This window comes from Semicossyphus pulcher, unplaced genomic scaffold (assembly GCF_022749685.1).
Source record: "Semicossyphus pulcher isolate SPU_LCO1_2020_fin unplaced genomic scaffold, fSemPul1.0.p SCAF_11, whole genome shotgun sequence".
In the NCBI taxonomy this organism is placed as follows: Eukaryota; Metazoa; Chordata; class Actinopteri; order Labriformes; family Labridae; genus Semicossyphus; species Semicossyphus pulcher.
The window spans coordinates 5,877,775-5,890,437 of NW_027211615.1; the positions used below are offsets into that span (position 1 = coordinate 5,877,775).

The following is a 12,663-nucleotide window of genomic DNA, read 5'->3' on the forward strand; positions in this document are numbered from 1 at the left end:
TTACTTTCTATGCCTTTTGTTTTATTTCTATATTTATTGTTACGCATCAAAACATTGAGACAAAATGTGTAAACCTGCGTGGACGCAAACATGACATGTTATTCTGATTCTAATTGATTTTGCTTTATACATTTTGCTGAACTTATTGTTAGTACTGTGCACAGATGCAGTTCCAACAATGCACATCCGCAGATGCAGGACTGCAGCCCTGATATTAGAAATACTGAAGTCACAAGTCCACATTTCTCCGATGCAAACTCTGATTTGTTTTTGGGTTTTTTTAAAAACATCTTTAGAAGTGTTCTCCAGTGTGTTTAAAAGTTGTAAAAAAATACCTTCATACCTTCTGTAATTACATTTGTAAGTTTTTTTTTTCTCTTTGCACTCAGGTGTAAAAGATCGTCTTTGTTGTATTGTGAATTAATTCACAGTTTTTCTTACATCATGCTCTCAGCATGTATTATATTTCTTAGCCGCTTGGGGGCAGCAGAACAAGCTGAACAACATCTCATCTCACATGGAAACAGCTGTTTGTGACAAATTTAGCAGAGCATGCGTTTGTCATTTGTTGTATGTTTTTTGTCTACCTGATGATTATAATGATGTGACATTTTAACACGATTTATTTATTATAAATATTAGCCATAAAATAGGAAGTGAAATGTAAATGGTTGGTTTAGATCCAACACAATACCTGTGAAACACATTAAAACACCTATTGCGGAAGTAAACCCGCAACTCCTGTGTTCTACAGGTAAAATGACTGTTTTTGGCAATGGAGTCTGGTGACTTTGAAGAGAGCGATGTAACATCTGTTTCTGTTACAAAATCCACCTTACTCTATAACAAAAAGGTCTATCTCTGTAGGGATCTGATTTTCCTCCTTAATGTCTGGTCCAATTGATTTCAGACACTTGTGTTCTCAGGTTCAGCTCCTCCAGATAAGTTCAGGGTTGCAGTGCAGGTGATGAAAGAGCTAAAAAGAACTGGAAAAAATGAAGACAGGCTTTGCTAATTCACGATTTACCGCACAAAGAGTACATGTGATAAATAATTCCTTTATTAAGAAAAGCAGAGAATACACTGTTTGTTGAGAAGTCACTTTTATGGTTGAAAAAAACATGACAGTCCATGCTGTCAGGGACAGTGAGTGAAACATGTAAACTCCCTTTGTGTCTGTAACCTCACATCTATGCGTGCTCTTTTCTTTTTAGCAGCTTTTTAAAAGCCAGCTTGAAGTCATCATTGAAGCTGGTGTACAGCAGGGGGTTAATGAGAGAGTTGATGTAACCCAGCCATGTCAGGAGGTCTGAGAGAAGCTGAGAAGGCTGTAACACCTGCAGACCCACCAGGAGCTCCTTTACGAAGAACGGCAGCCAGCAGACGATGAAGGCCCCGAGGATGAGGCCAAGGATACGGGCTGCCTTTCTCTCTCGTGTGGTGCAGATCTGGTTCTTCTCATCCTGCCCGTCCACATCTGTCTCAAAGGACGGGACGCGAATGGTGGTGTTGAGTTTTTCAGAAGCCAGAGTGGGGTCTGAGTTTGACAGGTCTGAGACACAGAATGTGTGTGAGACTCTGCAGTGGTCCACAGAGTTCTGGCTGCCCATGCTGCGGCTGCTGAGGTGCCGGGAGGAGCCACGCTTCTGGTACAGAGTTTTGGCTGCGTTGTAAATCCTGTAGTATAAGATCAGAATGATGATCATAGGGATATAAAATGCACCTAAGGTGGAGTATATCGTGTATCCCAGGTGGTCGTGCTCTATGATGCACTGCTGCAGGCTGCCTTTGCTTGCTCTCTGCCTCCAGAATAAAGGCGGGATGGAGATGAAGATGGAGATGATCCAGACGGTTCCCACCATGACGGCGGCGCGGCGAGCCGACCTCTTGCGGGCATACTCAATGGCTTTGGTGATGGCCCAGTACCGGTCCAGTGCGATGACGCATAGGTGCAGGATGGAGCAGGTGCAGCACGTCATGTCCAAACTCAACCACATCTCACACACCACCTGACCCAGCGACCACGTCTGCATGGTGATGTACAGGATGCTGATAGGCATCACCAGGAGCGCCACCAGGAAGTCTGTGAAGGCCAGGGAGCAGATGAGGTAGTTGGCTGGCAGGTGGAGCTTCTTGGTGGTGCAGATGGCGAGGATGACGGCGCCGTTGACGAGCGCAGTGAGGAGGGTGAGGAGTGTGAGAAAGAAGACCACCACTGCCATCCCGTCTGTGAACTGGACCCTCTGCAGGCCGCCAGCAGGGGGGCCAGAGCAGTTTGTGATGTTGGGTCCTGAGGTGCTCTCCTCTGGGTCCACGTCCATCATGTGACCAGGGAAGGCCCCTCCTCCCCCGGAATCACTCCCAGGGAGATGGTGCTCCCGCAAGGGTCAAAGGTCAGTCTGAAACAACAAAACAGACAAACAGTACATTAGAGGATGACAACCTGGTGCTTCCAGACTTTAACATAATGCATGCTGGGATATTCTGCAAATTATTACAACCCTTAACAGAAATTTGTTGGCGAGGAGACTGAAAATACAGCTTAATATGAATGTTTCTGTTTTCTGGTCTGTTGGTCAGTCTGACTATTATGTGATCCACACTTCTGTCCTTTACAAACCTCGATCGACTTTGTCTTTACAGTCTCAAAACTTTTAAGGTGATAGTTTTGCACTTCCAGGTAGCTGTGGGACTCGAAAGAAAGAGATTATAAGAAGGTTTGGTAAAAATAGAAGCAGCAGAAGATGACCCAAGTGCTTTTTATACTCGTCACTTCATCATCTCACACAGCAGACTCTAACTCAGCCCTGCAGGCAGCGCGGCTCAGGGGATGAAAATCTCCAGCTGACAGACGGTCAGTCTCTTCAGCGCTGTGACTGTTGTGATGCCCTGAGTTTTCATTATCCAAGGAAATATCTTAATACCTACTCTACTGGTAGGAAACTCTTGCTCCCTTTAGGAGGAATTGTTTTCATCTAGCGCCATCATCAGGTCAAATTTCACTTTTTCACAAAATACCTGCAAAACTAAGGACATTCCTATCAGCCTGCCTTCACGCAAAACTCAGATGAACATTGTACCTGCAACTGACGGCATATTAAAATTGTTTAAATGCAGGTGTTAGCTTTAGATTGAAGCATAGCTGTGCCATTCTCCTCTTCACGTTAAGAAATGATGATTCATTACAGGTTTCATCCAGTTTGGGTAGTTTGGGCCTGAATGGGGGTGTCATCCTGTCCACATCTGAATAAAATCCTCCATTAACTTCATCTGACCTCCAGATTACATTCTGACATTCCAGGTACATATGAAGAAAATCTCAAATATTATTCAACCTCGTAAATTTCCATCATGTAAGACATTTTCTCACTTCACAGTCAGCACGCAATTATATTTTCTCACATAACATATTGTTTTGCAACCTGGTCACACACAGTGAGCACATTAAAACCCATCACGTCTCTCTTCAAGAAGAAATTCTGGACAGGAAACCTTTTAATTTCCATTATTGTAATATACTAAGTAACATTTTAAACTTTGTCTGTTTTGGAAGTTTGAAACGGGCTTGCTTCCCACCCATTAAAGATTTTATCCAGAAAAAACACAACAACAACTATACTTTAAATACCAGAGCACAGACAAGGGGAGACTGTAATGGAAGTAGACGTCAGTTATTATAGTTAACGAAAACAAAGACTAAAAGTAAAACTAGCTGTGAAAAAATAATTTCGTTAACTGAAATAAAAATAAAATTGACAAACTAAGTAAAAACTACAATGAACAGTGCAACACAAACTAAAACTAAATGGAATTGCAGGCAAAATCAGCTTTGTTTTTCGTTGTGAAACAACTATGTCCTTTTCTGTTTGAAGAGAGACACTGACCTAATAATAAGAACCGAGAATGACACAGTAACAAACTTGTTTCAGAAGGTGGCAGCAAAGCAACATAGCCAATGTCGGCTCCTGTAGAAACTCTACACGATACTTTTAGGTGCAAACCAAAAAATAAAACAAAATAAAAACTAAAAGTAATTTTTCACAGTAAAAATAAAATTACTCATGAACTCAGACAGCAAACAGCAAGACTGAATAAAAATAAAAACTAACGGAAATTTCAAAACTATAATAACTGGTTAGCGCTGTTGCCTCAAAGCTAGAAGGTCACTGGTTCAAACCCCGGTTTGGGCAAGGTGGGCCTTTCTGTGCGGAGTTTGCATGTTCTCCTCGTGCATGCGTGGGTGCCCTCCGGGGTCTCCGGCTTCGTCCCACAGTCCAAAGACATGCTTGTAATGTTAATTGGTGACTCTAAATTGCCCATAGGTGTGGGTGTGGGTGTGAGTGTGAAAGGTTGTCTGTCTCTGTGTGTCAGCCCTGTGATTGACTGGCGATCAGTCCAGGGTGTACCCCGCCCTTCGCCCAATGACAGCTGGGATAGGCTCCAACCCCCCCGCAACCCTGAACAGATTTAAGCGGTATAGATAATGGATGGATAAAAACTCTGGTAGGTGTAGAACAAAATGTAGCCAAATGGTGGTGTCTGTTAGAGGAGCAAATTACCAGCATATATCAGAGATGTGACATCTTAACCTTTAAAAAAAACAGTCATGCACTCATATTTAACATCTGTTTCCTCCTTTTGTGCCCGTTCCCGGGGGCTTTGGGCTCATCTTGCATTTTAACCAGCTTACTGTAAGTTGGTATGTTACTTGCCATGTAACAAATGTGTCTATTATCTATGTAAAATTGTTATACCCCTTTCCTACCAAAATTTGCGTGTGGACGCAGGTTTTTCAGACCCGGGAGGACCCGCTTACTGATTGTCTCTTTTCCCATTGCCAGTGAGGTATACTCCTGTGGGTCTCTTTTCTGCTGCGTCACTGTCTACTGTGCAGGAAACAGGGTTAGTAAACGGTGAAGATGTTATGGTGGTTAGGTTTTTATTGTGTCTATTACTCATTCAGTCTGTTTATCAAACTCGGCGACGACAAATTTAGAACGATGTTCGAGCGCTGCTCGGATGGAGACGGGTGGAATTTGAAGAGATTAGCGTGTCGACACAGGTTTTGTGTTCCCATCAATGCCGATCAGAGCTGAGGTGATAATTACCCGGGTCTACTGCAAAGTCATTTGACCTGGTCTGAATGCCAATTGTAACCTTTCCCACTAAGCAAAAAAGACGGGTGTTAGCGGGTTTTTTGACCAGTGGGAAAACGTCTTTCGTGAGCTTTTCTGTGTCTTGTGGGCTGTCCCATGAGGTGTCCTGTAATTGTAAAATGCGTTTTATGTTCTGTAATTACCTGTCTTAGGACTACCGATGAAATGTAGCTGTTGTGCTAATATTTTTTTAATACAGATTCTCCTCAAATTAAGATTCTCTTGAGCATCACTAGTGAAGGAGACGAGAAAGGAGGAGCTTCAGTTCACTGTTGTCTTCATGTGGCCCTATGTGCTGTGTGTCTGTATAAATGAGAGCAGAGATAATGAAACCAAATCCTCATTAACTTTCTTCTATCCCACTGACCAGCAGATGAGCTGATTGAGCCACTTGGTGGAGGCAGAGGAAAGACGACGGCACCTCAGGAGTTGAATGTCAGTCAGATATTGGCATTTCTAACTGTAAGAATGAATAATTAAATTAATAATCATAAAGTATGTCCTCTTCTAATTAATAGCAAACATATAACAGGAATTCTAAATCTTCTCTCTAAAATGGGTCAAATGTTTTAGACTCACTTAGAAGTAACACAATGGAAGTTTAGTGTGTGCCGACTGATTTAATGAATATTTGTTGGCACCTTATTTTTTCCTGAGAGCCCCCAACCAGCTCAGTGTGACATTATCACACCTGGACCTGGACCACCATTATAAAGCCCGCCTCCTCCATGTTAACAGATGGGACATGAGTCAAACTATAAAATCAAAATAGAGGTTTTCTCAGACACGGTTTCTGTCATTAACGTTAGTTCTTATCATGCTGATTTATGTCCAAGTGTTCATTTTTCTGACAAGTTTACTTTTAATTATTTGATGCTATAAAAAGGGGGTGTGGCCTCATGATTGACAGCTCTGCTGACAAATGGGGCTCCTGCAGCGTTCTGTTCCCGAGTAGCAGAGTAGAGGAGGAACGGTGCGAGGAGACGTAACTAACACTAACACTACAGTCTTTGAACTTTCCATAAGCGTGAGTATCTGCTTCAGACTGACACAAGAAGCTGTTCTGCTGCAGACTGAGCCCAACTGAGGGTCCAACATGCCAAGGCCACAAGGTAAACGTGTGTTTTGGGTATATGAAGGGGCAGGACGGCAATACTGCATTTAAACATGGTCCAAAGTCTTGTCTCCTAAAGTGGACCAAAGATACGATGGTGGATTTCAGGCAGCACACACTTAAAGTCACCCACAAAAATAAGGGTTGTCCCTTTATGTGAAGTCTGCTGTTCGCTAATGGCAGTCTGTAATCATCTGTTCTGTCAATCCTGAGCTTGTAGCTTCCTGTTAGCTCAATGGTGCTAACGGTAATGCTGCTGTTGAGCCACGTTTAATGGTGTTGCAGTTCATAATGCTTTTGTGAGAAATGATCCACAGACGCAGCTCAATTATGTCCTTCCCAAACCATAGATTGACAAGAAAGATGAAAGGCAGCCGACAGCTGATGAGGAGTTATTTTTAACTTAGCATGCAGCCCTTCTCTTTCCTCCCACCTTTGTCTAAAACCTCACAAGAAAGCACTTCCAAAACTCTCTCATAAGATCACAATATTGTGCTCTGAGTTGTGAGATCTATTGTCCAATAGTCCCCTCGTCACCTGTAAGATTTGTATACACAATTGTTCGACTCGACACAAACACTAATTTAAGACTTTGGAGGAACCAAAATGAAGACTTTTTCATGAACGAATCCTGACGTCCTACTGAACAAATATGAACTTTTCTGTTATAACAGTTGAAGTTTTGTAGTTTATTGAGAGAAAAAAGTGACAAAAGAGCCACTTCTCTCCAAGATGAGTCATCAGTGATTTATCTCTCAGTACGATTCAACAGGGGAGCTGTGTGGAGGAGTCTGCCGTCCACTGATACAAGAACACTTGTTGTTATAGACACAGGCTGAGTCCCAGAGCTCTTCACTCCTCCTCCTCCTCCTCCTCCTCCAGATTGTAACTCTGATGGGATGAGACTGAATCGAGAGAGGCTGGGGGTTGATATGATGCCTTTAGGAATAATTAGTTCATCAGAGTGTGTTATAGAAAAAGCAGAGACCGTCCACATCAGAAGTACGACTGTAGGTCGACTGTGCAACGGCTTATTACGACCCGTAGTTTATATGAAGCTGGTAATAAAGGCAAAATCAGGCGACGTAAAAGCGATAATGTTGGTTTAAGGAGAGAAGGATGGATCACACAAACACGAGACTTTCACTCACTGGTGTTGAGGTCCTGTCTGAAGCAAACAAGTCAAACTTGACCTCTTCAAAGGTAGGTCACATTTAACCACTGTAACTAACAATCTATTTTAACACAAACCACGACCCTCTTCCTGAACTTAACCAAGGATTTTTGGTGCCAAACTCTAACCTTTAAAGCAAAATGATCAACTTGTTCAACATGTTTGTCTGATAACTATCTCAGAAGCTATCTTCTGGCGATGACATATCCTCTAGGAATGATGACCAACTTCTCTGTACTTCCGGTGTAGCCAGTGGTTAGCAGTAAACGACGTCCAGCCAAGACTTCCTCTCTGTGCAACAGCATTGTTTACAGTCCAGTTAGCAACTTGAGAAGCGACCGTACAGACTGACTCTGCAGTCCTCTCTAACTGTCTGTTCTGGTGTTAACAGTTAGATTACAGCGTTATATTTCTCATGTGGGGATGTTAAAATGACATGAATTTGTCAGGGTCAGTGATGTGATTATGAACTGAAAGAAAGAAAAAAACGACAGCCTTCAGGAAAAACATGATTGATATGAAATCTGTGGGCTGACTGTCCCTCCTGTAGGCAAGGTCATGACCTCTGTGCTGTCATGGACACAGCTGATCCCATGTGACAGCCCGGCTGCAGAGACCACACGTCCTGAGGGAGAGACATGCAGGAGAGCGTTGACATCACCTCCCTCTGGAAAGAGGCAAAACTTTGTGATAAACAAGCATTAAAATAATGTTTAAAGCAAATTATATCATTTTCTCATTTTCCCGCTGGATAAGACAATGCCCTTTATTAAAATTACAGCTAAAACTCCACAAGGCTCTGTTTAAGCATGGAGCTGGTACAGTGCTTACATAACCCTCCTGTTGTACCTCTTAAAGGGGGATTCAGTTTAATGCCTGTTAAATCTATATCCTAATGTGGGGTCTTAATGATTAATTGGAACACAAAGTTTTGGAGGTGCTCCAGTAGATGTCTTCAGCCTGCAGCAGGCTGTAATGGCTGCAATATAATGGATCACAGCGCATCCACTAAAAGTTGTCGTTTTTTCCACTGACAGGCTCAGATTGTTATTCTGAGTGTAATGACAACTTAACAGAAAGGATCCCTGCAGAGACAGACCTTTTTGTTACAGAGGAAGATGATCTTTTTAAACCAGAAACAGACCTGCAGAACACAGGAGTTTCTGGTCTACATGCTGCCTTCATAAGTTAGTTTGTGTTTCTGTTTGAAATTGGTCCTTTTAATGGTTACACTGAATCTGAAATATTAATTGTGTGACACAAAAACATACGAAAAAAGTAACCGACAAGTAACCAAAGCGTGTGCTTGGAGTAGGGCTGGGTTTAAAAAATTGATTTTTCCGATTTGAATCGATTCTCATTTAAATGACCCAATATCGATTTATGAATCCTGAGATCGATCTTCAAAAATATGTGTAGAAACGTGTTTGATCACTCATATTTCTGAGCGCTCCTGAACGCAGCACGACTCAGCGCATCCCCCCAGACACATGGCAGTGAGGGAGACATGCCCGGACTTGTTTACTGCACCTTCTACAGAGACATCAGTGATCACAGACAGACTCTTTTTATCGTGTGTGCGTTCATGAATATGTAAGTTAGTTTTGCTCTGATGTTACTCTCTGTTAGCGTTGGCTTTGGCCGCGAGTGTATTTTCAGCATGTTGTACAGTATGCCTTATCCTATAACTCCTAGTCTTGTGTGGTTTTCTTCTTTGCGCTGTGAGATCTCGTGGCCAAATCTCGCACAAGTTGAAGCTCAGTTCGTTTAATCAAAACCATGAGCCAGATGTTCAGACTAAAAATCTGAAACCGGAAACAAAGTTAATAATCTCTCTAATTCATAAAATTGTCTGTGTTGTGTTGCCTGTTGAATGTTGGTCATGTAAAATATAAAAAGTACACTATGTAACTTCTTTGGGGTCAATTCTTATTGTAAACATTAAATATGCTGATAATGCACCAGGTTAGAGGTTCACTGATATTGTAACTGAAATACCCCGAAACAAAAAACGATATCGATATCGAATTGAATCGGATCGGAAATCGAATCGAATTGAGAAATCCTTATCGATACCCAGCCCTAGCTCAGGGATAAAACTGTTTTTTATCAATGGAGTTTGGTGGCCTTGAAGACAGCATTAAAGAAGACATGATAAAAAAGTACAGTATACAGGTCTTTTCTGAGAATATCTGTGAACATGGTTTGATACATATCAGAACAAAATAGTTTATATTTGTAGTTCAAAGACAAAATGTTCAGTTAGCACCATTATTCACCACTGGACCGACCTCGATCTGGCTCGGTTACTCTTCTTTTGACAGAGCAGTTGTGAAAAATGAAGGTCAGACTCTCACATTTAAAGGCAGTGACCGCACAGTCTCATGATGCCTTCAAGGACACCTGCACAGGACAGGATCCCACAGGATTTCCCACCATTCCCCTCTGCTCCCACAGAGCTCCCACAGAGACACCAGCCCACTCTTAGTGACTCTCACCACCTACTAGCATCAATGACATAATGATCAAGAAAGGTCGAAGCTTTCCAGAAGAAGTAATCTTTTTCAGAGACGTGCAGAGGGATTGTGTGTGTTAGAGAGAGAAATCAAGTTCAGTCACGCGTTCCAACACAGATGGAGAACACAGGAGAGGATTGGATTTCCAGTAATGACTGAGAGTAGTCATTTAATTGCAGATCGTGTTGAACATGAATGCCCAGAAACCTGAATGAAGTTGAATGGAGTTCAGGTGGGTGGATGTCGTGCACATGGCCACTCACAAGCTTTAGTTGGTAGAGCGGGTAGACTGGAGCCAGTGGAGGAGTAAAAAGTGGACATGAGACACTTCATACAGCCGGGTTAAAGACGAGGAGTGAGGGGCAAACTCATGGGGAAAAATGAGACTCATTAAATGCATACTAAAATAAATAAACACTGAGACAGTCAGACCGAGGCAGGGGCACTAAAGTAGATTCAAAATTTGTCTTTCTATGATATTTGTAATTGTTTCCCAAAGCCACAGATGCCTGTCTTCATGTGCTTCAAAACAGTCCTTGTGGAGAGCAAAAGAGGCAGAACACATCCTTAAAGATATCTTAAAACCATTGGCTATTGCTGACAGTGCTTACTAAATCTCTTTAAACAGACATCAGAATTCTAACCTCTCAAGATGCTAGTCTGATTGCAAACAATGGCCAGTGCATTAAAAGGAAGTCTTTGCCTGGGTACCCTTCAGAAACATCTTCTGAATAACCGCTGGCTACACTGGAAGACCTGAAAAATTGGCCGCTGTTACAAGAGGCACAATCATCATCAGCCCCGAGTTAATGTAGTTCTTTAAAAGGCTGTTGATCTCGTCCTCTGCTCGGAGGGTAAGGAGCTCCCTGACCTCGCTGTCATCGCAGCTTGAGGACATTTGCTGTAGGTTAGCTACTAACTTCTTCCAATAATTCTTTGAGTTAACTATTTTCAGGTGAGTCAAATGACTTAAGACCTCTCTGCAGTGTACAGATAGACTGCTCTGTTCCTCCCTCTGCTGCTTAAAGGTGAAACAACAACGCCCCCAATCTGTCTTGTAGTGACTTAACAGACATTTATTATAACTGTAAAGTGCCATTGATCTGTACAGAGTGTCTTTAAGCCGCCATGATTCCTGACACCTGACTACAGACTCTCCGGCAACAATTGTTTCAACCCGTGCTCCTTTACTCTTTACGTTTTTTAGAACGTGACACCCTTAACATCTAATTAAGAGGGAAATGTCAGGATGTCATAAATAAGTTTCCAAAGCAGAACACTTGAATGTGAGTGAAGCTCCATCTGTCAGTGTCCGAGCTGCACGTGAAGGCGTCATCAATCTCTGCAGGTTACTGAGCCCAAACTATCCGACTCCCCTTTTCATCCTCCTGCTTCTGTTTCAGTCCAGTCTTTACATTTACGATCAACCTTTGTTAAAATCTGTCTTAATGTTAGACCACCTTTTTTTAAACTAATTTTCATCCTATTTACAGCAGTGAAATGAGATCTATTTTCACGTGGAGCACTCGCAGTACAAATAAAGTTTAAGATTATAGTAACACTTTTATCTAAGGGCTACTTTGGAAAAAATAAGATCATTTCAGCCTTTTTCTTTAACCCACCAGTGCTCACACTGGTATTTTTACTTATTGTAATGTCAGTATCATCAAATTGATTCCTATTTCTTAAATCTGTACAACCTAAACGTTATTTAAGTTTTGTCAGGTATGCTCGAGCTTTAATGGTTTTTGATTGGACCTATTTTAAAAGGATAATGCAACACAGTCTCTCACGGCCGGCTCACAGTCGTCCCTGCTGCCTGCAAGTTGTGACCATGTTCTTCATCACATGTAACATAATGACATTATCACAGTGTACCACACAGTGACGATAAAGATCAAAGCCTTAGCTCTCTGTTGCATAAACAATAAAGGCTCTAGCATAGACTGTCTGAAGAGATGAACGACATGACAGCGCCCTTTTTAAGGACATTTAAGGACACTTGTTTGAATCGTGGACTGTATGAAAAGATGGACAACATGACAGCTCCTTAAAAGTGAAGCCAAACCCTCTCTATCGCCCCCTGCTGACTGGCTGCAGTATAGGTCATAAAGCCCGCCTCCTCCATGTTAACAGATGGGACATGAGTCAAACTATAAAATCAAAATACACGTCAAATACATTTTTCTCAAACATGGTTTCTGTCATTATAGTTAGTTCTTATCATGCTGATTTACGTCCAGGTGTTCATTGTTCTGACAAGTTTATTTTTTATTTTTTTAACACGTTATTTCTAAACAGATTTTGCATTACAGAACAAAACATTGACATGCCTTAATAAGAGCATATGTATGGACAAACTACAACCCAACATCCGAATCAAACAACAGACAAATCAAAACATTTCAAAAATCCCACAGACAAAGGTGTACAAACAAGGAAAAAGAACAATATTAATAACAATAAAAGAGGTATGAATAAATAAATGTATTAAATAAGTAAAAAAAATAAGAATAAAGGTGCATTCTGTTCTTAAACATTAATAGGAGAGACCACCTGAGGGGATGAAAGTTCATAGTTCCAGGCCAGATAAATTATTCGCATAGTTCATAAACGGGTCCCGGTTTTGTGGAATCTGCTGATAGATTCATTAAGGGTGCCAAGTTTACTTTAAATTAGTTATTAGATGCTATAAAAAGGGGG

The 12,663-nt window shown here is 41.7% G+C and overlaps 1 protein-coding gene across 1 annotated transcript; it reads right to left on the reverse strand.

Moving 5' to 3' along the window:
- Positions 1-1,072: 1,072 nt before the first annotated feature.
- LOC138584992 (5-hydroxytryptamine receptor 1E) lies at positions 1,073-2,324 on the reverse strand. The gene has a single exon (XM_069657203.1). It carries the CDS (start codon positions 2,322-2,324, stop codon positions 1,191-1,193), a length of 1,134 nt encoding a protein of 377 aa, XP_069513304.1. The 3' UTR covers positions 1,073-1,190.
- Between the last annotated feature and the right edge of the window lie 10,339 nt (positions 2,325-12,663).